At 38.2% G+C, this 24,200-nt stretch overlaps 2 protein-coding genes and 1 long non-coding RNA gene across 4 annotated transcripts in view; 1 reads left to right on the top strand and 2 right to left on the bottom strand.

Moving 5' to 3' along the window:
* Positions 1–313: 313 nt before the first annotated feature.
* CLDND1 (claudin domain containing 1) lies at positions 314–8,256 on the bottom strand. Its single transcript, XM_047099625.1, has 5 exons — positions 8,160–8,256; positions 6,175–6,484; positions 3,983–4,090; positions 1,914–2,051; positions 314–1,758 (listed from the first exon to the last, which is right to left on the bottom strand). The coding sequence occupies exons 2-5, from the start codon at positions 6,464–6,466 to the stop codon at positions 1,538–1,540; spliced, it is 759 nt and encodes a 252-aa protein (XP_046955581.1). The 5' UTR covers positions 6,467–6,484; positions 8,160–8,256; the 3' UTR covers positions 314–1,537.
* Positions 8,257–10,202: 1,946 nt separating this feature from the next.
* LOC124526581 (uncharacterized) overlaps positions 10,203–24,200 on the bottom strand; it is a 31,982-nt gene continuing 17,984 nt past the window's right edge. The window contains exons 1-2 of one of the 2 annotated variants that reach the window (XR_006965698.1): positions 20,737–20,768; positions 10,203–10,521 (exon numbers count right to left, since the gene is read on the bottom strand). This is a non-coding gene — a long non-coding RNA (uncharacterized LOC124526581). Of the gene's footprint in view, positions 10,522–20,736; positions 20,769–24,200 lie in introns of those variants that run through there. The other variant, XR_006965697.1, reaches the window with a different exon arrangement.
* Positions 16,266–19,565, top strand: GPR15 (G protein-coupled receptor 15). The gene has a single exon (XM_047099620.1). It carries the CDS (start codon positions 16,365–16,367, stop codon positions 17,445–17,447), a length of 1,083 nt encoding a protein of 360 aa, XP_046955576.1. The 5' UTR covers positions 16,266–16,364; the 3' UTR covers positions 17,448–19,565.

The following is a 24,200-nucleotide window of genomic DNA, read 5'->3' as shown; positions in this document are numbered from 1 at the left end:
GCTTTAAGTCAGAAAGTGGAGTATTTTACAATAGAACACAAACATCCACAGCCATTAAATAACTTAAGAAAACTCTAGCCACATTAAATAGGATACATAGAGGTCACAAAACTACTTTGAAAACATGTTTTAAAACTCTGAAGAGTGTCTTATTTTCTAATGGGCGTAAGGGGTTCCCATATTTTTTGGAAGATAAAACAGAGACCCTAGCAACAATGCATTTTCCAGAGAAACACAGAGATCCTCATTCAGAATCCTGCACTTCTTTATCCTAAAATATTGAGATTTACATCAACTGAGACACTATACAATATTGAGTTTCTTCTCATTTTTTATTTTTTAAAAAAGACAGATTTAGGATATTGTAAGAAATTACTAAGTTACATTTTTTAAAATCTGTCAAGTGCTACAGTAATGGAATAAGTAAATAAGATTTTTTTTTAAAGTTCAATGTTTATATATAGACATATTTATAAAAAAATGACTGAATTAGAAGATGTTAAATAATGTTGATACACACCAGGAAGGGATTTAGGCAAGGAAAGGCACATCATTTCACCACAAGAAATAAAGACCATAGTTGGAAGTTAATGACTAGCCAAAGCTTTAGGTCTTGTGGTAGTTTTCCTAGCTCCGGAGGGTCATTACGGTGGAACCTTCTTTATGGTACTGAGCTGGAATACATAGACAGCAGTTGGAGAATTTTACTCTATGACCCCAAAGTACTGTTAGAAAGAAAGCACTCTTAAGCCTGATGTGTGAAGAGGCAAGGAGCAAAAATCCAAAATGGTTTGGTGGTACTGAAAATCCTATTGACATACTAAGGAGAGTTAAAAAAAAAAAAAATACAAAAAAAGGTAAAGTAAAATAAGGTTAATCCTCTTGTCTGGCTGAATTGGAATTCCTGCAGTTACGAAGTTAAAGTTTCAAGTAAACACTGTATTTTTCACTTCCTTTCTTGTAGACAAACACAGTATAGATAAACAGCTGCCATACTTCACCTTGAATAAAGCTATATGCCAATATTTGGGGAAAAGGCTCTTAGCTAATCTCCTTATTTTATATAGCTTAAGTCTGAAAATAGCACTAATACTTCTGGCTGACTGGCTATCTACAACAGCACAGTGACCATTAAGTTTTGACAATGAAAGGTTTCCCAGAGACACTAAAGGGTTTCTAGTTGAACAGCTAGCTATTTACTGAAAAGTCTAACCGACATCAGTAGGACTTGCTTTGGGTCAATCTCCCACTATCAATTTTCTTTCAGAAATTTGTGCCAACCGTCTACCCACTTCTTGCTCTCTGGACTCTGAACCCACATTGGTTTAAAAGATGGAATCATTCAGAATAATCCATATACATTTTAGTGGTATTAAGAAACAATTGTCTGTGTGAATAAATAAAATAGATTTTCAGGATAAAATGGTAGATCCACTCAAAAAAAATTAAATTAAAAACAACGGGAGGGGAGACAAGAGAAAATATTAATATTAAAAACATAATAAAAATGGCAATTGCAAAGCAGGCAACTTCCCACTCATGCCACACGATAGGCCTTCATTAAGGTGTACTCTTTCCGATTGGTGTGAGCAGCCCAGATGAAGAGGGCAGAAGCCATGAACTGTAGGGGAGCTGAGACACACGCCAGGCAGAAGGACCATCCAAATTCACCAGACACGTTCTCAGGTAGTTCTAGTTTCTGGTGGAGTAGTTCAATCCCAGCAACATAACAACTCACTGAGCCCAGTGTGCACAGCCCTTGGAGGAGAACAAAACATAACTGGTAAGAGCACAGTGAGAGCTTCTCGGGCAACACAACAGGACGATACTGCGTGAATGTTTAAGAGTTACGACTCTTTGGTCTCTATGGACACAGGAAGAGGAGAAAAGCGAAGTATCCTGACAAGACCCACCTGCAAGGAGATGCAGAATGCCTGTGGCAATGGTGGGATACAAACTCCGGCAGATGCAAGCACAAAGTCCAATTACGGCTCCAAAGCACATCAAACCCAGACTGACAAAAGGTAAGAGGAACTGGCAACGCCAAAGATCTGATTTTGAAAAAGAGAAAAAAAAGAAATGTTACCATGATTTCAGATGGTGTTCTCACAATGTCAATTTCTGTCATATACTCAATAGAACTTTTCTCAACAAGTGAGAAATGAGTACTTTTAATACTGGATGTTTCTTTTCTAAAGCACTTTGTTCAACAGGATGTTACCTTTGTCCTGATAAAAGTGAAAGGACACTAACAGTTAACAATCACTGAGGGCTTACTATGCATCCGGCACTATTCTTTACACGCGTTGCATGTTAATCCTCCAACATCCCTATGAAGAGGTACTATTATTATCTCCACTTTACAAATGAGGAAACTAAGGCAAGAGGTATAACTAACTTGTACAAGGTAAAACAGTAAGCGGGAGAGCCAGCATTTGAAGCAAAACCTTCTGGCTCTACATACAAATGAATTTAAGTCCTTATAGGATCTCAAGGCGGGAATAACAAGTAAATGAATGGTGATTATAAAAGACCTGTTGAAAGAATATACATGAAACACAAAGCAGAGGATCTCTGCACTCAGTAAATGGCAGTTTTAATTATCATAAATTCCCTCAACAACAGCTGTGGGAAGAAAGCTGATGATCTTCCAAAGCACCCCCTTCAACTCTTACATTACTTTAATTATTAGTAATGTATTAATATCAACTCTAAGCCAAATTCTACCCTATAGTGCTAGTTTTACTTTCTGGAACTACATAAAAGTCTTTTCTCCAACTTCCCTTCAAACTCTGTTAGAAATATACTTCTTCCTATATATTTGCAATACAAATGTGCAGGTTTAAATGTGCAGGTTGAGGAGCGCCTGGGTGGCTCAGTCGATTGAGCATCCGACTTCAGCTTAGGTCATGATCTCACGGTTCGTGAGTTCGAGCCCTGTGTGGGGCTCTGCGCGGACAAGCTCAGTCTAGAGCCTACTTCGGATTCTGTCTCCCTCTCTCTCTGCCCTTCCCTGCTTGTGCTTGGTCTCTCTTGCTTTTGAAATTAAAATTAAAAAAATTTTTTTTCAATGTGCAGGTTGACTTATATGCAGATTTTTAACAGAACATACTGCAAATGTATTTTCTCTTCCTTATCATTTTCTTAATAACATTTTTTCCTCTAATTTATGTTAAGAATACACTATATAATACATATAACATACAAAATACGTGTCAGGTGACTATTTTATGTTATTGGTAAGGCTTCTGATCAACAGTAGACTGTTAGTAATGTATTGGGGAGTCAAAAGTTATATGTGGATTTTCAACCCCGTGGAGGGGTTCGTGCTCTTAACCCCTATGCTGTTCGAGGGTCAACTGTACTTGCCATTTCATGGTCTCTCATAACATGGTCATTCTTTTGGACAAGCTCCAGTAAGCGTCTACAGCCGGAAAACCGGGTGCAAATCTGAAGACAGTATTTCTTATGCAGTCTGACCATCAAGGAATGGAACGCTCCTAATAAATACTTTCATTTGTTTTTGATATCTATACTTTTGTTATTACCACCTAAGGCTACATTAACGTTTTTGGTAGCCCTAATCCTTAGTTGACTCTTAGAGCTTATAGTCAACTTTTTTTTACATATCCCTATCTGAACTCAGGTAGCTGAAATGTTTAACTCAAATACAAAAATTTATTATTTATTCCTATTAAATTTACTCTTCAAAAGGGCCCACTAATAACATCTTTTGAGGAGGTCTGGATTCTGTCACCTAATGTATTAGCTGCTTCTCTGAACTTTATATTTGCAATTGGTTAGGTACGTACCTAACCTTAAAATATGTTTTCAACAGAAGAGAGTTCATCGGGATACCGTTAGAGATCTTATTTCAAGTTGACATGACATACTGATTCATCTTGTTCCCAAAACAGAAATCAACAAATGGCAAAATTATTTCTTTTTTTCCCAACTGTCCGGCTGAAATCAATGTACTCACAGGTCCGAAGCAGATCAATTCCACTATTGTGGTTTCCAGGATCAACAAATTTCTCCATGAACTGCTCATTTAGCGTGAAACTCATGCATTTTGTGACATCAAATGACTCTGGAACATGAATTAACAATGATTGCTTATTGCTTTAATTATAAACATTTAACAAAAATCCCTTTCAGTAATTATTCTCTAAAATAAAAAGTGATATAGAAAGATGTTCCCAGAGGACAGCAACCTCTTTGGCCTTGAATGATACACAAGATTCACTGATGCCCAATGGATGCCAGTGGTTCTCAGCAGTGGGCTTAAGACATTGGTACAAGGAAGGGGAAAAAAAGTAGGAGCAGTAAAATGAATGCGAATAGATATGCAAGAAGACTAGGAAGGAGAAGACAAATAAATAGGAACTTTCATCTTCTCCCCGAAACCTACTCCCCCAGCTGTCTTCCCCCATCTCAGGTAATGACAATTCCATTCTTCTAGTTCCTCAGACCAGAAACTATAGTCATTGTTGCCCACATGCATCCCACCAGTTAATCCTTGAGGGTCCACCTTCAAAACATATCTAGAATCCAGCCACTTCTCAGTGCTACTACTGTCGTCTAAGCCACAATCATCTCTCACCTGAATCAGTGCAAAAGTCTCCTGGCTTCCACCTTTGCCTACTACCTGTTTTCAAAACATGCGTCTAGGTGACCAGATCATCTGTCCTCTGCTCAAAGCTCCGCAATGCTCCTTCACATGTGGAGTAAAAACCGAGGCCCTCATCACGCCTAGAAAATCTTGCAAGGTTTGCCCCACTCTCACCCCCAGAGTACCTTTCTGACAACTCTCCCCTCCTTACCCTCCATTCCAGCCCAGTGGCTTTCTTGCTGGTCCTTGACTAATTCAGGCATGCTCCCACCATAAAGCCTTTGCAGTAGCTTTTCCTTCCAACCCACGATTCCCCCTACCTCTGCAACTTTCCATACAGCCAACTCCTTCACCTACCTCAAGTCTTTACTCAAGTAATGTCTTCTTGTTGAAGCCTATCCTGCCTATGCTATTGAAGATTATAACTCATGCACACCAACATCCCCTTCCCTACATATTCCAAATCCCCTGTATTTTCCTGCATTTTTTCATAGCATGTGTCACCTAACATACTATATAAATAACTACTGTTCATGCTATTACACTTATTTATTGAGTTTACTGCATGCATCCCTTACAAGAATGTTAGCTCCCTCGGACTAAAAGTATTTTTTTTCCTCTGATGTTCTACATGGAATATGGAGGCATGTAATAAATATTTGCTGAATGAATGATAAACGATTGGTAAGATTCAACCATCAAGTGCTCCTATGCCCTCATGAGTAGAACTGAACCCTTTACAATTAACTTTAACCACCACCCCCCCTTCCAACTACTTTCTTTTTCCCATTATATAATCACAACTATTGTCCTTCTGATATATGGTAACTCCAGCCTGTTGTGCTGTGATTTAAATACAGTGCTTCCCACAAAGTGGTCAACAGAAGTAGTCATAAGTAGAAACAAATTGTAAAGTTGTTCCTTAGAAACAGTTCAAAAGTTTCCATTTCAATAATTGGAAATTAAACATTTTTAATGGTAAGAATGCTTGCAAAATAAATGAGACAATTTCTTAGGTTTTTATTTCTGTAATGCATATTTTTAACCTACAAACTCTATCAAGTTGTTGTAAAACAGACTCAATATACACAGATTTAAACGTAGAGTTGGATCAAATTATATTCTCTAAGATTCACAGGGCAAATGATAATAACTACTAAAACACAGCTAACACTTAAAAGACTATCAATTCATATTTGTTGATTTGATTCTGGATACTAATTCTTTCACCAATTACCAAATATTTAAAGTCTTCCAATGTACTTTCCCAATTATTTCCTCATGACATGTGTGAGACTAATAAAAATAATTTTACTGATAAGTACAGAGATGTAAACTGGCTTTCCCAAGATAAGGACAGTTACTTATCCAACCAATTGTAACGAGTATCACGGTAATTCATGGAAGATGGGCAGAGAAGGTGGTAGAGAGAGAAGAGACACATAGATTTATTTCTTTGGAGAGAGAAAGAACCCACAAACCTCCTTTTACATAACTGGGTCATCACCATCACTTTATTATTGAGTAGATAAAGGAGACAGAAGTTAAAATAAGAGAAATACCTGTCCTTTCTGGTGGGCTATACCAATATGTGTTTGGAGGTATAGTGATACACCGTCTCCACAATCCCACTGTGCCATTAAATCGGAAAAGCGCATCATTATAAGTCTTTTCATCTGCCTCATCACTCTCGAAGTCGGTCCAGATGCTTTTGGCCAAATCACTGGAATTTTCTTGAACTGGACTTCGATATTCATACCAGAAGTCTGTGCCAATCGAGGCTGCCATGTAGATGGTGGAAATGAGGCTAAGCACACAAGCAATTACAAATGCTGTAGCAAAACGGTTATCCATTCTGGCATTCAGACTGCTCTGTTTAAAAGTCGGAGAAAGAAGAAATGTTAGACTTCATGGACATATAGAGGTTACTTTGAAAGGAATTATCTCAAAAACCACCCTTTATCCTATTCCCCATCCCTTGGCCCTTAAAGTAATATATAATCATTAAAAAATAAATAAAGGCAAGCATGTTCTCAATTAAGTTCAAAATAAAACTCATTATTATGAAAAGTACTTATTGAATGCTCACATACCCAGGATGCTACGGAGACAGAGGTCTTGTTCTCTAGTCTATCACCTGCACACTAAAACAGACAACACTGAAATGGACATACACATTACAGATACAAACAATAGACATGCTCAGAGTCAGCAGTGTACCATACATAAACTCTTCATTACAGGCTGAATTTTTATGCAAGCTGCAGAGCATTAAGCTTTCTGGGGTTGAGCGCGAACAGAGCATTAGAAAAGGAAGCAGAGGAAGTTGGCTCCTCCCAGTTTCCTCTGAAGAGGAAAACCTTCTAAACCAAGGTTAAGAATCAGGAGCTATTTGGAAAACAGAGTTGAGATGTTCCTTAACCCACACAGAAAAGGTAGTTCTGGGTACACAGAATAGCAAAGAGAACAGTAACTATGATAATGCTAGATAGCAATCTGCTCTTAATCTATTAAAGCTAAGGAAAACTCCCTTACGCTGCCAAATTCTCCACTCCTGTCTACTCTCCCCATTCCTCACACTTTTTGACTCTCCTCATCTGCAAACTAAATGATTCCCCCTCAGCTAGAAAGAAAACTGAATTAGGCAGAATATGAATACTCCCAATGTAGCAGGATTCTCACACAGAAAGAGTTGGGACACTAAGGCTTTTCTTTCCAGGAAACAGCTTTATTCGGCGGGCTAAGACCCAAAGGGCTGAGCCCCCAGCGCAGGGCGGGGGGGGGGGGGATGCCTTTTGTACAATTTTTGCTCTTTTGTCTCCCATATATGGTAACATACAGTCTGAATAAGCTACGTTACAGAGTCCTGGGGAATGTCACGCACCGGCACAGAGCCAGGTTGCCTTCCCTCCTCTTGAGGTTTTCACCACATTCCTTAGGGAGGGGCTCTACCACACCAAGGTGTGGACAGGACTCAACGGCAGTAGTAGTAAATGGCCGCAGTAAAATGACTCAAGGCGGATCAAGCTGAGTCAAATCCTGCCAAGTATACACCGTGACCGCACCAAACACCTTACAAAGGCGCACGAAAACAGGCTCGCAAACTGGGATTGCCGAGTTTGGAAGACAGCAAGTGTGACACAGGAGAGATGGGGCAATTACACTGATTAACAATAACTCCAGAAGTTGGTTTTGTATTCTTGTTCTTTATAATTCTCTTTCATCCTGGTGCTCTCAAATGACCTTAAAAGGTCCCGGCACCGAGAGCGGCTGTTTACCCAGGCCGGACAACTGGCGCTATCACCTCGCAGGGCGCACTACCGAGCCGGGGGCCCCCGCAGTCCAGGGCCACCCCAGGCCAGGGGCCCCAGGTACGCGACCAGGCCCCTCCCCAGACCACTCGGCCGAGGGAAAACCCCCGCCGCAGCGCTGCGGCGGGGCACCCACCCGCCCGGGCCGCTCCCCGGGAGGGGCCCCTCTTCAAACTGCTGAAAACATCCAACGGCTACGCGACCCCTGCCCGGAGACGCCGACCCCGCTCACTCACCGCCCATCCTCCTGCTCCGCCAGCTTCACCCTCAAGCTCAGACCACAGCACCCTACTCTCCCCGCGCCTCCTCTGACGCACTTCCCTGCAGATCCCGCCCCCTCCATAACTCCCGCGCCTCCGCCTCCGCCTCCACCCGAGGCTGGGCTTAGGCCCGGGGCCGAGGGGGCTTGTGGGAGTTGTAGGAGGGACAGAAGGAAAGCGGCGGGAGGTGGCGGCGGTCCGCATTTCTGGCGCCGCGCGCGGTGCATTGTGGGGGATGTAGTTCAACTCCGGGGGAACAGTAGGTGCGCAAAAGGGGGGTGGGGGGTGGCGGCGCGTCTGGGCTGATGGAATCTTGTATTTTATGAAGGAAGGGAGGAAGGTCCGCAAAGGCGACCCGTCTCTGATCACCGACAGTCATTGATTGTGACTTATATAACAGGTTTTCCAGTTCTGTGCTCTCCCTGTGACATAGCCCTACCTCTAAATATGTCAATAGCAGTAAGATACTTCTGCGATATTAACCCATTTATGTCCTCTCCCACAATCTCACTCCCATTGAAGCAGATAGTCCTTCTGGATTTATTAAGTTTAGACTAAGAAAGATGTGACTTGACCGTATCCATCTAGAATGTAATGTTTGGGTTTCATATAATTTATGTTAATGGCTACTTTCTCTTTATGGCAAGCGATACAAATTTTCTATTTATTATAGTAGAGTTTCGTTTTAATGCTTTTTTAACGTTTATTTTATTTATTTTGAGAGAGAGCACAAGTGGGGGAGGACTAGAGAGAGGGAGAGAGAGAGAGAGAGAGAGAGAGAGAGAGAGAGAATCCCAAGCAGGCTCTGCGCTGTCAGCACGGAGCTGGATGCAGGGGCTCCAACTCACTAATGTGAACTCATGACCTGGGCGGAAATCAACAGATGTCTAGCGGAATGAACCACCCAGATGCCCCAGTACAGTTTCACTTTAAAATAAATTCCAGTTAATTAAAGAAAAATATTAAGTTATGATAATACTGAGGGTGACCAGATATGTCAAAAACGTGAATTTAAAAAATTGTTATGTAATGTGAAAAAGACTCGATTTGAGGGAACATTGTCTTAAGCAGATAAGGTCATGGACAGCCTCTGAAAGTGCAGATGGCCATGTGTCACAGCAGTAACAGAATGACTCTTAAGTCTTCAAGTATTGCACAGAAGTTCATGGATAGAAAGCAGAGAAATCTTTGCAGTAATGCATGTGGACCCAGGAACATGGCCCAAGACCAGTAAATGATGGATTTCTCAGCACATACTGACAGAGACAGCTTACTCAAGGACCAGAAAAGCTCTCAAACCCTACCCCATCCCCAAATGCCTTGGAATTTAGCTCAAAGTTGATACTAAATTTCTACCATCCTGATAGATTGAAGGCACAGTATCTGTTTTTCTGTCTGTGGTTCTGCTTCTTTCACCGGAGTTGGCAAACTGATATGCATATCTAGCACATAAATAAAATAAGGTAATAGCCAAGTATAATATTAAAATATGACTGGATTTTCATGTAGAATGTCTGACTAAAGGAGAACTTTGTCAGAGGCACCAACTAGAGAAAGTGGTGGAGATGTACAGGCAAATTGTTAATATGCAACTTGACTCCTACCAGAAAGGAGGAGTCATGTACCAGAAAGTGTCCTTGTCCTTTGGCCTTCATCACAAGTCCCCTATCTTCAGAACTACCTCTCTGGTGAAGTCACATGGCAAATAAACCCAGGTAGAAGGGAAGTTTGAAAGAGGAAGACACTACCTCAATTCATAGTCAAGGAAGCTGATCCCAGGGTGAATAAGTGACTAATCAAGCTTGGATAATAGGGTGCACTAACTAGTTTTGTGACATTAGACAAGTTAGTTAACCTCTTAAGTCGCAGTTTTCTTTTCTCCAAAATATGAATGTTGATAAACTCCCTATCCCAAGTGACCATTGGCAAGATTAAATGAAAAAAAGAAATGCATGTAAAGTGCCCAGCACAGGGTCTGGGCATAGTAAACAATCATTAAATTATTAGTATTTGCAAATATTTGTTGAATATCTATAATGTATGGTTAGGGTCAATATAAACAGCAAATGTTCCCAATTCCCCTAGAAGCTGGAACTAAGCCATTTATAGAGGTAGGTGTCCTGCGTACTTCAGGAGGTTTATGAAACTCGGGGCTAACTGCAGATGACTAGGAAAGACTTGCCACGACCACATTTCAGGCATCCTTGCTGAGCTCGGCTCAGAGCATTCCCAGGCTGGGCTCATGGCATACATAAATCTTCGTGGTTCAGGAGGTAGATGTTTCTGGGGAAGCCTGCAAAGGAGGAGGCTGCTTTCATTCGTCAGGTCTGCAGAATGCCTAGAAAACACATCAGACACATTTACATTTCACTCAATTTAGGGGGCACCTGGATGTGTCTGCGTGTTTGAGGTTGTGACCATCCTACCCACTCAGCACAGGAGACTCGAACTGCCTGACCACACCAGTACCAACAAGCACATAACCATATTTCTCATTTATCTCTGCATCTTGGGTATTTTCTGTTTTGGGTGCTTGCTTATGGTGTGGGTAGGCAAAACAAATCCTTAATAAATTAATGGAGTTAAATTTCTACTCCCATTCATTACTCTGCTCTTTGGGAAACAGTAGCTAGCCTGACATATTTTCACAAATAAGGGATGATTGAGTGAAACCAAGTACCAATTAGGAAATTTAGATTTAAAACTAAAGTTGCACTAGAACTCTGGCTTGATTTGCTAATGATGACTCTAGTTTCAGGACAAAGGTGTTATGGTTACACTATATTTTAAACAAACCAATAGCTGCAAATCTAGATATGCAAATATTATAACTTGTTTGTATCATGTGCTTAGGTAAAAACTCCTTGTGCAAGAATTCCCTTCAATACCAAATTTCCTAATATACTTAAATTTCATTTTTAATCACATTTTTTTTAAAAAACTAAAAATTACCTGAAGAAAGATACATCTACATTATGTTTTTCTCATATAATTTTGTCCTGCTTGTTTTCCTTATAAACTGTGGAAGGCAAAAAGAAGGAAAATAGATATATACACAAGCTGTGGTTTCCAATCAATAACCTTCCTCAGAAAAAAATGCATCAATCTTTGAATTTCCTTGTACCAATCCATTATACAATGGCAAAATTAATCAAGGATGAGGCAAATAGAAAAGTGCATCTAAAATGGTTCTTTCCTTCTAGCAATTCCTGTAAAATGCTACACAGAGTAGCAAACTATAGTTATTTAGATGTCCATGCTTCTGAAGGACAGTGAATGGACCAAATGTAGGTGAGAAGTTTAAAATTAAATTGTCCTCTATTTTAATATCATCAGTGTGAGTCTTTAGTAAATGACCCTTTTTGAGTCCCAGTGTCCTCATTCACAAAATGGTTATGCTGGATGATCAGTAATATCACTTGAAGCTCTAAAATTTTATGATTCATAAAATTCCATTCTGCTGGAAGAAGAATAATGTAACTCCAAAATATAGTTGCCATAGATCCACAATGTTCAAGTTGCATTGGGAGATTCCCATGTCCTACACCTCCAAGCTAGGCAATGTACAAGACAGAGATACAGGAAATGCAGATGGACAAAGGAAAAGGAGGAAGGCTCTATGCATTCTGATTAGAAAAGATACAGCAACACAGACCATTGCTGTTTCAACAATAAACAGTAATCATGGAAAACGGAAGCTGTCTAAGAAGTTTGTGAAACCTCCCTATTCATTGGAAATAATTCAAAATTCAAGCGTAATTCAGTCCGGATCTACAAACATTAATTGACCACCTATTGTATGCCAGACACTGTGCTGGGTACCAGGGACACTAATATAAGTAAACACAATTTTTGTTACGCACAACCTAAATCCAGATTAAATCAACTGTTATGAAGAAACCTAAAGTATATGTGCCTAAAATAATATCACTTTTGTTTATGTGAATATGGGGTACCAAGGGAAATAATCTAATAAGTGAAGGGGAGGAGGGCCCTGATAACAGCAAATACATGCCATTTAATTTGGCATGATATATTACATGACAGTACATTACACTAAACTCTCCAAGTAACGGTCCAAATAAAAAAGCCACTGAGACTTAGAATATAAACTGATCTCTTAAACTGGACTGTTTAAATGGCTATACACTTTATGATATTCAAGTAAGAAATGAACAAGAGAGTGTTTCTAACAAATGAATATGCAATCACTGTAATAAGTTTGATGAAAAACAAAAACTTTGCTTCATAATCTTTGCCACTTATTCAGGAACAAATCAGTAGGGTGTATGAATAGAGATTTCTTTCTCCTGTGCTACTGGCTATATAATCTGATTAATCCCTACCTAATAGAGGGGCCAGAGTGATTGATAGGGAAAAAGCAGAAGCAGAATATGCCAAAATGCCAGTTAGGGTGGCTGTACTCACAAAATCATCAGCCCACCTGTGAAGCAAGTCTGCAAGTCACAGCTAGGGCTGTATGATAGATAATACTGTATTCAGCTGAGCAGACATCTCAGGGGACAACACCCGACTGTCTCCCCATCTTCAACATTTGATGCAATTCTGAACATATCTCAGGAATTGAGGTGCAGAATAGGGAGGGCCCAGAAGTCTAAATTAATTCCAAAAATGTTGTGATATCAGACTAGAAGGTTGCTAAGAAGTTCGAGTTTAGAGGTGATTTTTAAGCTGAAAAAAAAGTTAGCCAAAATCATAACAAAGCATAACATGTAAAGTTGGTGAAGGTTTGTAAATTAAAACAGTGCTTCTAAACTTTAGTGTGTGTGAGAATCACCTTGGAGGCTTGTTAAATATAATAAGCGACCTTGTTAGGAATCACCTGGAGTCGTCTCCAGATGATTCTGATTCAGTAGATCTGGGACAGGGTTCAGAAAGCTATGGTCTAGGAGGCACCCAGGTAACTCTAAATGGGTAATGTGGCCTGGCATCCAGAGGTTCAAAACATGACTTTGAGAGTCCAAAGAAGACTTCAGCTGGGTAACTCCTTTATGTTAGAGATGATGAAGAGGTAATGGATGGCCTCTCCCTTCAAGTTGCTCATGATCAGCTCAGGAAGTCAGACACCAAAACAACTAATCATGTGAAATGAAGTAATGGGAATTTAATAAGCAGTATTGTAAAATATCTTAGAGAACACAAAGGTGGAAGTAATTATCCCTGCTAAGGATGGAAAGCATAATATCTAAAGTTGAATATAAACTGTATTTATGTACTTATAAAATAAAGGAGAGTTGAGCATTTTTTTTCTGGGAAAACAGTTCTTAAAAGGGGGCATGTGTGTGTGCTGTCATTCAGTTATTAATATTTACATCTTACTCTTTTTTTTTTTTTTGTCATCACCTTGTTCTTGCTGCCTTTCCACAGGCTTATGGTATCCAGTGTTGTTTCTGGGTTTTGGTCTATGTGTAGTTGGTTATTTATTGTTAGTATCCTCAGGTTTATTTCAAAGAGCATTCAAAGTTCTAAACATGACTGTTGTGCTGTTTGTTTGGAACGATGACTTCCCCTACTTTATCTAGTCAGCTTTTATTGTGGATTCTGTCTTATAATAGCTTTGTACTCTTTGAGTTATTAAAAGCCCAGGACTATGCTGTTTGTTTCCTTTTTGCCTCAAAATACTTAATCTGTTTTCTGACTCAGGTCCCAGGATCGTTTTGATCCATGGTGGATATTCTCACATTGCAACATACTACCATGAACTGCCATATTCCAAAGTGACTGTATATGACAAAGCAAGATATTTGGTCCACAGCTGCTCCAAAGTTCAGTGAGGCAGTCAGATTTATTTGAGATAGTTTACATCAACAAGCCAACAACTTGAATGCTGAAAGAAAATTTAAGACCTGCAGAATAAATGTAGGCCAGACATTTTTCTCTGGAATATGAGCATGAACTTTTTTTTCCATTTTATGATACTTTTATTGGAATTCTTGAGATACAAGAAAAATACAGATATATCTATGGATAGATATATGTATAGATATAGTGTTTAAATATTCTATGTTTACTCCACCAATCCTTGTCAAGTAAATATTGCCCTAGTTCAAACTATTTGACAAAATGAACGATTACATTAAGTATTTAAGGCTTACTCGGTGGGAAAGATTTCTATTCCAGAAATGTCAAAGCATTAGTTTCTCTCATCTGCAGCCTACACTTAGGGAAATATGCCCCCCACGAACAACACAGAAATGCTAGAGACACAAAGAAAGGCAGAGCCCAGTTGTAAATCAACTTCTGAGTGACTTGCTGGGGGTGCCCCAGATCAGGGGAGCCCTCATCTTTCCCTGACCTAGACCCACATGCCTGAGACTCAGGTCACATTAGAACACATCAGGAAACAGTGACAAGAAAGGGGTACAAAAGGCAAGATAGTTATTTTCAATATATTAATTATGGGAAAAATAAAAATTCAGTAGAAAGGACTTCAAATGTTAAACAATGGTGTTTTAATTCACAGGCATGCGTTTTTCTACACAATAGCAGTATCAGCCTGAAACTGTAACTTTGGCTATGAAACCAGATGGAGGGAAAGAGAGAAGGAAAGAGCCTTAAGCCACTTTGACCAGTAAAGAACTAAAATAAACGGAGTTGATTTCAGGATTTGTACTCCACGACAGTTTTCCTAATATGAAAAGGAACAGATGACAGGAAGATAGGACCCGTCTGTTGTTAGCCTGTTTCTCAAATGCTTTGAATGAACCCCAAATCTTTCTGTTAAAGTGCCTGTACTGGCAACTCCATTATAATGTCACTTATTAGAGGTCTGTCTCTGCTAGGTCAATAATCCCAAAAGTGAAGTTCACTGGTTTGTGGAGGTACTTAAAAATAAGTCACAGCCCAAAAGCTGAAAAATCACTGCTCCAGTAGTGAGGTATGAAAAAGACAAGATGGGGGGGACCCAGAGTCTGATGAAGGGGAGTTACTTGGGGGTAAAGAGAAAATCTCCTAATCAAGGATGTTTATTCTAACAAAAAGGAACTTAGCTGGTTGAATTACAAAGCAGATAAGAGTGTAGGGTGCCTGGATGACTCAGTTGACTGAGTGGCCCACTCTTGATTTCTGCTCATGGTTCATGGGTTGATGCCCCACGTAGGGTTCTGCACTGCCAGTGTGGAGCCTACTTGGGATTCTCTCTCTTGCCCTCTCTCTCTGCCCTTCCCCCGCTCATGCACTCTTTTTTTTTCTCTCTCTCTCTCTCAAAATAAATAAATTTTAAAAAGAGTGTAAAAATAGCAGTTTGCCATTTTTAAACCTGTGTTTGTAAGCTACATAAATAACAACAATGCCTGCAGTTGAACCACAATGAATACATACTTGTTGATTATACTAGATCACAAAACCAAGAGTTTTCCTGAATAATTCAAGTAAATTGACATTTCCAAAGGACCTATCACGTGCAAGGTACTGTGCTAATGACAGTGGAAAATTTTTAAAACTAGTATTAACAGCATAAGACATGGTCCCAGTCTCTTGAGAATTTTTAAAAACATATTGAATGAAACAGGATTAATTTTGTATAAAGTGAAAGAAGCAAGTAAGGGGAAAGAATCTCATACCCCAATTAGAATCATTATGTTTGCTGTAGATGTAGACTGGTATGATTCGGGAAATTTTCAATTCACTCTTTCTGCAGTGAAAGACTACTTTCCTCACTTTTACCAGGGATGTGAATAAAAGGACTATCTCTGTCATCACCACCTTAAAATTTTAAAAGAAAATAGTACCTTGTCTGTGAAACAGAAAACCAGATCAAAAGGATTTTCAGTGTCAGAAAAGCAAAGGATGTCTTTAAAGTAGGTAAGGAAAAAAAGTTTATTTGTTTTCTAATTTCTGGATTTAAATAAACAAACTGAATATCTTGAAGACAGAAGTCAAAAAAGCACCCCCGTCTCCAGGGCAAATGCAAATAAAGAAAACCACAACCACAACCACCAAACACCAACCAGGGTGGTGTTCTTTCTGAGGATTGGTAGAAACTGCGTTTTTTAATCTCTGTTTTTATGCTTGTCCCAAGATCTTTTAAGGGGTGGGGTGGTGGGGGTGGTGGGGAAGAGGTAGTCACTATATAAAAGAAGCTGCCCTGAGATTTTAAACCTTTATACAAAAACTTCCTAGGTAAGGAAACTTAATCGGATCTGACAGCTGACCTTAGTGATGGACCCAGAAGCAACTGCTGTTTATTTGGATTATTTCTATGCTACAAGCCAAAATCCTGATATTGAGGAGACCCACTCCCGTGTTGCTTACACATCTGTCTTTCTTCCCATCTTCTACGCGGTTGTGTTCCTGACGGGAGTGTTGGGGAACCTAGTCCTCATGAGTGCATTGCATTTCAAACGGGGCAGCCGAAGACTGATCGACATCTTCATCATCAACCTGGCTGTGTCTGACTTCATTTTCCTTGTCACGTTGCCTCTCTGGGTGGATAAAGAAGCATCTTTAGGACTGTGGAGGACAGGCTCTTTCCTGTGCAAAGGCAGCTCCTACATGATCTCAGTCAACATGCACTGCAATGTCTTCTTGCTCACCTGCATGAGTGTTGACCGCTACCTGGCCATCATGCGCCCAGCCGTATCCAGGAAGTTCAGGAGGAGAGACTGTGCATATGGAGTCTGTGCCAGTGTCTGGTTTATCTCCTGCCTTTTGGGTTTGCCTACTCTTCTGTCCAGGGAGCTCACCCTGATTGATGATAAGCCATACTGTGCAGAGAGGAGCGCTACTCCAATCAAACTGACTTGGGCCCTGGTGGCCTTAATTTTTACCTTCTTTGTCCCTTTGGTGAGCATTGTGACATGCTATTGTTGCATCACAAGGAAGCTGTATGCCCATTACCAACAGTCGGGAAAACATAACAAAAAGCTGAGGAAATCCATAAAGATCATCCTTATTGTCGTGGCAGCCTTTGTCTTCTCCTGGCTGCCCTTCAATACTTTCAAGCTCCTGGCCATTGTTTCTGGGTTGCAGCAGGAAGTCTACTTTTCCTCATCTTTTATCCAGCTAGGCATGGAGGTGAGTGGGCCTTTGGCATTTGCCAACAGCTGTGTCAACCCTTTCATTTACTATATCTTTGACAGTTACATCCGCCGGGCTATCTTGCACTGCTTGTTCCCTTGCCTGAAGAACTATGACTTTGGGAGCAGCACTGAGACATCAGATAGTCACCTCCCCAAGGCTCTCTCCAACTTCATTCATGTGGAAAATTCGGCCAGAAGGAGGAAGAGGTCTGTGTCACTCTAAAAGTCACTGTGACATTTCAAGCTCTGTTAGTAGATTGGAGACTTAATTTGTGTCAGCGATAAAGAAGGAAAAAAAAGTATTGCTGTTGGTATTCATATTCGCATCGCTTCACGAATACAAGGAAGAGTTTATTTTATTTTTAAAGAGATGAATGAAAAGTCCCTGTGTTCATGGCTATAATTAAACCATATGCTGTCTTTTTTGTTTTGTCTTGTTTTCCTTTTTTTGTTTTTTTGGGTTTTTTTTTTTTTTTTTTTTTTTTAAGCTGAATGGCCTTCTTTTAACTCTGGTCAATCTAGTTTACCCGGCAAAATACGACTCCTGTAGACCTTGAACTCTGACATAAAGGCCGGCTTGGATCAATTACTTTCTTCTTGATTGTTTATGTACATTCAGGCCTTTTCCTCTCTCAAGAACAATGGTACCTTGACCCACACCGTCCTTCATAATGGGCTTCAATTGGACTACATCTAAAGGATTCTGCCCACTTTCATCTGGTGAGAAATGTGTTAATACAGGTAGCAAAAAATATACGTGTGCCGTTTAGTTAATTATTACTGAGTAACAAAGCGAGAGTCTGGCCTTAATCTTTAAAACTTTGTATGGCGATTCTTTACTGCCTTCCAATGTTATCTTTCACCCTAAGCCATTCACGATAACTTTGGACTGTCAAAAAATTCATGGGGATAAAATCATTCTGTATTGTGTTTATGATTTAGGACTTCCTTTATCACCTGGTCTTCTAGAGTATTTTAACAAGAGAGCACAGGGCAAAGTTTGACCTTTATTTTCCTTATAAGATATATTGGTAAAAATGTATCTCATTATAATGGCATAGTAACTACTTTTCAAGAGGGTTTTACTATGCTCTTTTGTTTTCATTGACTTCATACATTAGGATATGACTTTGTTTTAATTACATGTTTTTAATTACTAGTTATTGAGTTATCAAATGAAATGTAACTACTAATATAATTGGAGGTCCTCAAATGCTTAGCTACATCACCATGTGTATTATCATTTTACATTTTAATTAAAATGTTAGTGCTACACATTTTCTATAGCATCATTTGCTTGGTGTATATAATTTCAAGACTTGATTCAGTAATATAGGAAGACAGTATGCTCTGTATTTAGCTGAAGTGAAAAATACAAAATGAAGATATTACTGATATTTTATATACATTTTTCCAAACCCAGAGACTTTGCTGAATTCTTTCACCCAATAAAAATTTATTAAGTCTACTTGCACGTATATTCCTTTTAAAGACTTTGAAGTGAAAAACATGTAATTAGCAGCAACCACAAAAGGCTTTTGCTACAGAAAACATACTATTGTAAATATCTTTTGATTCAAGAGAAAGTGGGTTATGTGTTGACCCTCAGTGTTGATGCAAATGAATTACTATGTTACTTCTAAATATTAGGTTTGAAAATCAGAGAAAGCTTAGAATCTTTTCAGAGACTAGGTAATTCAAGCTCATCCCATGTATCTTTCACATTAAAAGAAATCTCAAATATTGGGCATACCATAATCTATTTAGAAGTTGAAAATAGTGTTTTGTTTTATAAATTGGTTAATTTATTAATTTCTCTTAACCTTTATTAAATAAAAATATAATTTTCTTATTTAAGTATTCTTCTATGTTGTATTAATTTCTATCAACACAGTTATTATTAATACTGATATTATAAAAGCTTTTAATACTTTATTATAGATATAGAAAAAAAGGACTGTAAATGATAAGAAATAAGGTTTCTTGGAAGACTTTAAACTGAATTTAAAACAGTTAAATAGATCTCCTAAAGTTAAATAAAAACAAAATATAAAAGGTAGAAGCCATTCACGTTATAAAAACAAATCAGCAAAAGCACTATTACTAATCAGGGAAATAAATGTCTGTGAGAAATGCTACTTTTAAAAAATAGCTCAATAAATCAGGTAAAGTATTTGTTAGGAAATGAGAAAAAATGGGTTATTAGATTCAGCTTCATTCTTAATGTTGGGACATTGAGTAAATCATTGTAATCTTTCATACCTAAAGTAGTTGGTAATATCTATGTCTATAGAATTGTCAAGAATATTGTAAGTCTAATAAATACAAAAGTGTTTTTAAATATTGGGTAAAAGTTATTATATAAAGCTATTTGTTCTATTATTAATTACTGAGTGTTACTTTAAAATTTCCAAACTACGGGCGCGCCTGCGTGGCTCAGTCGGTTGAGCATCTGACTTCGGCTCAGGTCATGATCTCACAGCCTGTGAGTTGGAGCCCCACATCGGGCTCTGTGCTGACAGCTCGGAGCCTGGAGCCCGCTTCAGATTCTGTGTTTCTCTCTCTCTCTGCCCCTCCCCTGCTCGTGCTCTGTCTCTCTCTGTCTCTCAAAAATAAATAAAAATGCTAAAAAATTTTAAAAATAAGAGTAAATAAAGAAAGAAAGAAAATTTCCAAACTACAGTATCAAGTGACAATCACTCTCATTTAACAAATATTAAGAATATGCCTTACAAAAATCTTAGCATATTGCATATATTATACTCATAATGTTCCAATGATGGAAGGAAAAGCAGATATAAATTTATAGATAGAATAACTCTGATAGTAAAAAGTTCGAAACTTGATTAAGTTGGTATTTTACGATGTCATATATGGAGTCCTCTGGTATGAAATGTAATTTACATTATAATAGCATTAAAAGGCTTATTATAAATTGTATCAGTAGGTCTCATTTTGCAGATTTTTAAACCAGGATATTTCCACATTTTAAGACAAATTCATTTATATACTTATATACATATAGATACATGTAGAAACATAGCTTATCAAGATTTTTGTTATCTCAAACTATTCTGAGAGCTGCTTTGTGGTCATTTCATGTCATTAGTAAAACAAATCAACACACATTTCCATGAATTTCTAGAAAATTAATCTGACATCCTAACAACCACATCTGGCCAGTTACATCTAAAGTTAGAAAAACAAAATAAAACTTAGCAAGAATAAGTATATGTGGAAATCACTACAGATTAACCTCATTTGTTGTCATTTTTTAAAGTGATCCAAAGCCACTGCCAGGTCTTTAAGGACAAATATAAAAGGATAGTCATCCCCCAAACATTTCTCAAACAATTTTTCTTGAACTCACCACAAAAAAAGTTCTCCAAGAAAGTCTGTATAAGATGTCGTTGAATAACTTGTAATTAATTTTAAAATCCATGTACTCAAGGTTCACATATCACAAACACACATTTACTCCATTCAGGCCATACCAAAAGAGTAACACTAACCTGATAGTTCTGGAAGGCCCACCATTTGTCCCCTCTAACAAGCCAAAATCACCTCTGAGTGAGAGTAACGCTAGTGAGAATAATGGTCTTAAAGGAAACCAATGTGCGTGACTGAGGGTGGAATATTACTAGGGGTCACGAGTTAATTTTTAAATAGATGCAGAAATGCACAGTATGATGGTGAGCTGAGTGAAAGAACTCTTCTCCTATGATTCATCTTGGCTCCTCCAATCATTCTCTATTCCTCCTGGCAATCTCAAAAGTGAGAAATGACTCATTAGGTGTGTGTGCCACAGTGAACAGGAGGTCTCAGTTTTCCTGCAGAGCTCATTCACAAAAGACAAGCAATATTAGAAGAATTATGAATTTACTGTAGCAGAGCCACTGGTGTAGCCAGCTAGCAAGATGATGGCCTCCAGCACCATGAGAGAAAGAAGTGTCATCTGGAGAAAAAGCGGGAGGATTATTCCAACCATCAGAGTATTTGTAAATGGTTATTGGATTTTGCCTTCCACAGAGATTGGGATGGGATGGTTTGTCTGTTGCAAATGCCGGCTTTTATTTTAAGTTCTTTTCTTTGAGCCAACATTCTCTGTTTTTATCAAGTCTATGAGTAAACAATCATGACTAGACTTTACATATAAGTGGACAGGGAAAATCAACAGTAACAGTGACCTGTGACTTACTCTTGGCACTTCTGGTTATCTTTGTCATTTCCTTTGTAGAGTTACATTTCCTAAATGGGAATTGCATCCTAAGACTGCATCCTGCAACGTTAAAAAAAAAAAAAAAAAAAAAAAAAAAACACCAAACAAACCTACTTTAAATATTCAATGTGCCAAACTGTTAATGAAGCGAAGGTTCTTATGGCAACTTAAGTCACAGTAAAATGTAAACTTACATGAAATTCCCATTCACTAATCTAAAAGTGGGGGGAACTATTCTGTTAGTTGACAGACATTATCAAAGTAAAAAGTTCTCAGTTTAACTATATAAGTAACAAATTTCTAAGACCCAAAGTTACTTTAAAATTACAGTTGTCTCTTTTAGGGGCGCCTGGGTGGCTCAGTCAGTTAAGCATCTGACTGAGGCTCAGGTCATGATCTCACAGTTATTGAGTTTGAGCCCTGCATCAGGCTCTGTGCTGACAGCTCAGAGCCTGGAGCCTGCTTCAGATGTAGTGTCTCCCTCTCTTTCTGGCTCTCTCCCGCTCTCTCTCTCTCTCCCTCTCTCTCAAAAATAAATAAGCGTTAAAAAAAATCTTTTAAGTTACAGTGGGCCTTTTTAAAGTTGACCACATGTGATTAAGTTGAATTGTTGTTAACTTAGGCAAGTGGCCCGTTTAAAGAATTTATGATACAATGTTCATAATACTTTTATAATGTTCTACAGATCTAGTACAGGTTATTATCATCTATCTGACATCACTCAGTGACTTTCTTATTTGCTAATTAAGAAGATTTAATATTTAGCTAGTTTCCTATCATTGCCATACTACAAAGAGTTAGGCTTCATCTACAAGTACTTTGTGATGTCAACACGGATGGGAAAAAACATTTTTATTTGCTATCTCCTATCATTTCTAATTAGAAAGATTTCATTTCCATATTACAATTAGTTCAAAATGAAATACAAATGGTTCTCCCTGCTAGAATTCTTTATGACCTGTACTTTATAAAGGTACTCTTCCATTTGCTCTTAATTACATACAAGCAGGAGATATAAATATTCTTGTGATGTTTTTAGATGAAATAAAATATTATGCATCAAAAAATACGTGCGACGAAAAGACTATTTTTAATTTGTAAAAAATTTTCTCGGGCAGAGTCTTCAACAAACAACTTTGCTCTTTTTATTTATAGAGTATAGAAAGTATTTAAGAACTTTGTATGGCAAAACTGTCACAAATCTCTAAACCTGCAAATTCTAGAAGAACATATGATTACTTCATGTAAGCTTAATACAGTGTAGCCTGTGCAGATCTGCTGTATGAGGTGTAGAAAATGAAGCAGAATCGAAAGGTCAATCCTGGGTGTTGGGCCTTTCCCGATGGGTTATTTGTTCATCACATCAGGGGACAGTGGCTTAAATTGATGCCTTTTATGCCACAGACTTGTGGAGTTCCTTGAAAATAGTCAATAACTAAAAAATCAAACTGTTAATGCAAAGTGTCTATTGTACACAATGCACTATGATAGCCCAAAATTTGTTAGCATAAGTGACGGATTTCAAAATAGGCAAATAACAGTCACTTACAAAATTTCTCTCACTTTCTCATACATACACCCAGACACACACACACACACACACACACAAATACACAAACACGTTATGTATAAATGCAGCTGATGAGTATCTGTTGAATCTTGTTGCTAATACTCAGTCTAAAGTACTTGAAAGAGTGCAAGAAAGAAAATAAAAATAAAGCAAAGAAAACATATAGTGAAATGGCATATATAAATATGTAAATATATCAACAATTACAATAAAAATATAAGTGGATCACATTCCCTATTAAAAGGTTGAACAAGTAGCCTGTTTCCACAATAATTTACTATATATATATATATATATATATATATATATAGCACTATTAGACTCTTGTAGGATGTAAAGAAGTAGAACTTGTTTCTTCATGGAATTTATAATCCCCATTGTTACTTGTTTTTTGAACAAAAGAATGAAGTACTAATGCTCAAGAAGAGCTTGTTAGATAATGATAATAATAAGTCAAATCGCTTTCTTTTTTTTAAAATTTTTTAACATTTATTTATTTTTTGAGAGACAGAGTGTGAGCAGTAGAGGGGCAGACAGAGAGGGAGACACAGAATCCAAAGCAGGCTCCAGGCTCTGAGCTGTCAGCACAGAGCTGGACGCGGGGCTCCAACTCATGAACTGTGAGATCATGACCTGAGTCGAAGTTGGACGCTTAAACAACTGAGCCATGCAGGCGCTCCATAAGTCAAATCACTTTCTTTGATCTTTTCTAATGTTTAGGGAAAGGCCCATAAATAGTCCATATCCAAGTCATTTCAGGTAAGTGCTATTTTGACACGATTGTTTCCTAAATGTTGTCACATTTCCTTAAAGAAGTGTTCACACTGACATCCCCAAATAAAAATTCTTTTGTTGTTTTTAAAAGAGTGTCAAGTGTAAATGATCATTTTAAACAGGAGAACGCACATTGAGCAGTATTAAGTTTAAATTTATTTTCAAATGACGAACTAAAATAAGATATGCAAAGAAGATAACTCTATACAAATCTTGCCCAAAGACAGTGATTTATTGAGATGCCCTCTCACTTACCCTCACTTTAGACCAAAAGCAAAACTGACAACTCAGGTGGAGAAGTCGTAAATGAGAAATGAAACTTGGCCTGTGGTTTTATGTTTAAAGCAAAAAAAAAAAGAAAAAAAAAAGAAAAAGAAAAGAACAAAAACAGATTCAGACCAGTTAAAGGTAGA

The sequence above is a fragment of the Lynx rufus genome, unplaced genomic scaffold, assembly GCF_022079265.1.
Source record: "Lynx rufus isolate CCGP_SWC_20201006 ecotype Redwood Valley unplaced genomic scaffold, mLynRuf1.p SCAF_5, whole genome shotgun sequence".
NCBI classification, from domain to species: Eukaryota; Metazoa; Chordata; class Mammalia; order Carnivora; family Felidae; genus Lynx; species Lynx rufus.
The sequence above is the reverse complement of the archived record's forward strand: the minus strand, read 5'-3'. Positions and strand labels throughout refer to the sequence as shown.